The sequence below is a fragment of the Callithrix jacchus genome, chromosome 7 (genome assembly GCF_049354715.1).
Source record: "Callithrix jacchus isolate 240 chromosome 7, calJac240_pri, whole genome shotgun sequence".
NCBI classification, from domain to species: domain Eukaryota; kingdom Metazoa; phylum Chordata; class Mammalia; order Primates; family Cebidae; genus Callithrix; species Callithrix jacchus.
The window spans coordinates 63,511,138-63,515,223 of NC_133508.1; the positions used below are offsets into that span (position 1 = coordinate 63,511,138).

The 4,086-nt window shown below is 58.2% G+C and overlaps 1 protein-coding gene across 1 annotated transcript; it reads left to right on the top strand.

Annotated features, from left to right (window-relative positions):
- Window positions 1–2,000: 2,000 nt before the first annotated feature.
- Window positions 2,001–3,313, top strand: SFN (stratifin). Its single transcript, XM_002750474.5, has one exon. It carries the CDS (start codon window positions 2,064–2,066, stop codon window positions 2,808–2,810), a length of 747 nt encoding a protein of 248 aa, XP_002750520.5. The 5' UTR covers window positions 2,001–2,063; the 3' UTR covers window positions 2,811–3,313.
- Window positions 3,314–4,086: the final 773 nt, after the last annotated feature.

Here is a 4,086-nt window from a genome sequence, read left to right on the forward strand (position 1 = left end):
CCCTCCAGGAGGGAACATGAGTGTTCAGGCACTCAGGGTACCTGGGGGAGACACAGGCCTGTGAAATTATCCTGGCTCAACTATTAGGCTGGCAGAATCCCAGCAAACGGAGCCCTACCCCTGGGCCCTATCTAAGCTTTGGCTAGGGGTGGGGCAGATAAGCAGGAATCCATCCCTGTAGGCTCAATGCCAACATCCTTAAGTGAAACTCATGATGAAACTTGAGGCCAGGGCCCCAGCAAGCAGGGAAAGAAGGTTGGCAACAGAGGTCTCCATCTCTGAGGACTCTGCCAGGGGTCAGAGGTGGGGCTATGGTCAAAAGGAAGGGACAGGCCGGGCACAGTGGCTCATGCCTATAATCTCAGCACTTTGGGAGGCTGAGGCAGGAGGATCGCTTGAGCCCAGGCAATGTAGTGAGATCCTGTCTCTATTAAAAAAAAAAAAAAAGCCCACGTGCAGTGGTTCACGCCTGTAATCCCAGCACTTTGGGAGGCTGAGGCAGGCAGATTGCCTGAGGTCAGAAATCTGTGACCAGTCTGGCCAACCTGGTGGAACCCTGCCTTTACTAAAAATACAAAAAATTAGCTGGGCATGGTGGTGTGCCTGTAATCCCAGCTCCTCGGGAGGCTGGGGCAGAAGAATTGCTTGAACTGGGAGGGGTGGAGGTTGCAGGGAGCCAAGATTTTGCCACCGCACTCCAGCCTGGGCGACAGAGCGAGACTCCTTCTCAAAAAAAAAGAGAAGGAACAGGGAAACTTCTGAGACAGGCTGGGGGAGGCATCACGTAGCTGGGATTGCTGCCCCATAAAACAGAATGATATGTGTCACTGCCACCTACCTTCCTCAGTCCTCTCCCTCCCCAGGTTGCTAGCGTCCCCCCTGGGGGATCAAACTGGACTGCTTCCCAGCCTCAGACAAGAGGGCAGTCTGAGTCAGGCAGGAAAGTGGGACAGCTGGGGAGCTGGACCCCACCCTCTGGAAGCCCCGCTGGTACCTGATGGCATATGGCTTGGAGAGGGCAGGTGACCTGGCATGGAGGGCCAGAGGGTAAGTCCTCAAACAAGTGGCAACAGGCCACCAACTTGAAAGGGAAAATTGTGTAGTGATGGGAAATGTGTTCAACAAACCTACTGGGTGACTAATTACAAAGGCTGGGCTGGAGCGTCAGAGGCTGCTTGTTAAACACTTTATTAAGTGGCACTCCGAAAGCTGCCACCTGTGCATTCTGGGAGCTCAGAGGGGACCCATCTGGGGGATGGAACTGTCTTCAGGTAGACTGAGGAAGCAGCCTGGATCTCATTTCCAAACACAGCCTGGAGCTCATAGGTCAGAGGCCTCATGGGAGAAAATCTAAAGGAGGTAGGGTGCAGAAAAGAGTTTCAGGGAATTGGTGGCTATGTGACTTTGAGCAAATCTCACCCCTCTCTGAAACTTAGTGTACCCATCTCTATGGTCCTGTGTATGTCACAGAGACATGGAGGGGATTAAAGTTGATCATGAATATAAAAGTGCTTGAGAAACTGTATAGCCCTACCTATACATGAATTATTCTCCCCTGAACCAAGCGGGGGAAGTTACCTCTCCGGATTAGGAACCCCATCCTCCTGAACCTTTATGAGCTCTATCAAGGCTGAAGCAGCCAGGGGCTAAAGCCATCCTTAGCCCCTGGAAGGGCACTGTGAAAGAGGATCTGATATGAGAAGCCAGGCAGCTTCCTGATGTGGGCAGTCATGTAATGCCAGTCCTGAACAAGAGGGGGCAGCGTGGAGCCCAGAAAGGCACCTGTGCAGGTGGGGCCAACGCCCAGATTTCTCCTGCTGACTGTCCTGATGACTCACTCCCACATCCCAACCCTTTTACCTTTCATGCAGAGCCGGAAAGGGTGTGGGGAGGAGAGGAGAGGGAGGCAGGTCTTGGGCCCTGGTCCTGCCCCCTGCTCCTCCCCACCCTTCTCAGGGCCTGGCCACCCAGCCAAAAGGCAGGCCGAAAGCAGGAGAGGCACAGAGTCCGGGATTGGTCCCAGGCAGCAGTTACCCGCCGCCCTCCTGTCTGTTCCCAGAGCCATGGAGAGAGCCAGTCTGATCCAGAAGGCCAAGCTGGCAGAGCAGGCCGAACGCTATGAGGACATGGCAGCCTTCATGAAGGGCGCCGTGGAGAAGGGCGAGGAGCTCTCCTGCGAAGAGCGAAACCTGCTCTCTGTGGCCTACAAGAACGTGGTGGGTGGCCAGAGGGCTGCCTGGAGGGTCCTGTCCAGCATTGAGCAGAAAAGCAATGAGGAGGGCTCGGAGGAGAAGGGCCCCGAGGTGCATGAGTACCGAGAGAAGGTGGAGACTGAGCTCCGGGGCGTGTGCGACACTGTGCTGGGCCTGCTGGACAGACACCTCATCCAGGAGTCTGGGGACGCCGAGAGCCGGGTCTTCTACCTGAAGATGAAGGGCGACTACTACCGCTACCTGGCTGAGGTGGCCACCGGTGACGACAAGAAGCGCATCATTGACTCGGCCCGGTCAGCCTACCAGGAGGCCATGGACATCAGCAAGAAGGAGATGCCGCCCACCAACCCCATCCGCCTGGGCCTGGCCCTGAACTTTTCCGTCTTCCACTACGAGATCGCCAACAGCCCCGAGGAGGCCATCTCGCTGGCCAAGACCACCTTCGACGAGGCCATGGCTGATCTGCACACCCTCAGCGAGGACTCCTACAAAGACAGCACCCTCATCATGCAGCTGCTGCGAGACAACCTGACCCTGTGGACGGCTGACAACGCCGGGGAAGAGGGGGGCGAGGCGCCCCAGGAGCCCCAGAGCTGAGTGTTGCCCGCCACCAGCCGGCCCTGCCCTGCCCCCTCCAGTACCCCACCCTGCCAAGAGGACTAGTATGGGGTGAGAGGCCCCACCCTTCTCCCCCAGGCGCTGTTCTTGCTCCAAAAGGTTCCATGGAAAGGGACTGGCAGAGCCGAGGCCACCTGGGGCTGGGGATCCCACTCTTCTCGCAGCTGTTGAGCACACCTAATCACTGGTCATGCCCCACCCCTGCTCTCTGCACCCGCTTCCTGCCGACCCCACGACCAGGCTACTTCTCCCCGATCTTGCCTCCCTCCTGCCCCTGCTGCCTGATGTTAGGAATTGAGGAGTAAGTGTCCCGCCTTGTGCCTGAGAACTGCACAGTGGTAGGGGCTAGAGATTGTGTGTGTGTGTGTGTGTGTGTGTGTGTGTGTGTGCGTGCGCTTGCCAGTGCAAGATCGAGATTGAGGGAAAGCATGTCGGCTGGGTGTGATCATGTTTCCTCTCAATAAAGTTCCCCTGTAACACTCCTCCTGTCTCTTCCAGTTCTTGGCGATGGGCTGGGAGTGGGACTGGAATCTGATTTAGAGACCCTGAACTTGGACCTGAGTTAGGACCCTGACCTCCCTGGGTGCTCAGTGACCCGCACGCAAGACTTTGAGTCCAGGTGAGGCCGGGGTCCAGCTCTGTCCTTCAGGGAGGCCCCACACTGGACGGGCCCGGAAGGGGCCGGTGAACCCACAGGAGGCGCCAAGGCTCCTCTGCCGGGCTGAGGGGAGGTGAGTGGGAGCCGCGAGGTTGACGAGCTCAGGTGGGGCGGGGCAGGAAACAGTGAAGTCTCCGGCGTGAGATCTAAGGACAGCGCCGCAGTAGCGAGCGGCACTGAGCACCCGATTTGCAAGCAGGTCACAGTCTCATCACGGGCTCCGATCTCAGCGGAGGGGAATACCATCTGAGTGAGGCAGAGGTATAGCGCAACCCTAAAACCCCAGATCTCAGGAGAGAGTCGTGTCCCACAGAGTTCGGAGATGCAGACAAAAGGAAACCGACTGGCGGGGAGGAAGGACAACCTGGGTGAGAAGGGCTGCGGGGAGCACTGCCTGCCGAGCTCGCCGCCTCCGCTCTCGGCAACCAGCAACACGCCAGAACCTGCGAACGCCTTGCTCTGTCCCGCCTTCACAGCCCGGGACTGGAGGCGGGGCCCGGTGCCGATGCCGCCCAATCACAGGAGTGAGCTGCCTCAGGGTGCCGCCCTGGAGGCCCGACTGGCCAATGGAGAAGTGAGCAGCCGAACGCTCGCGGC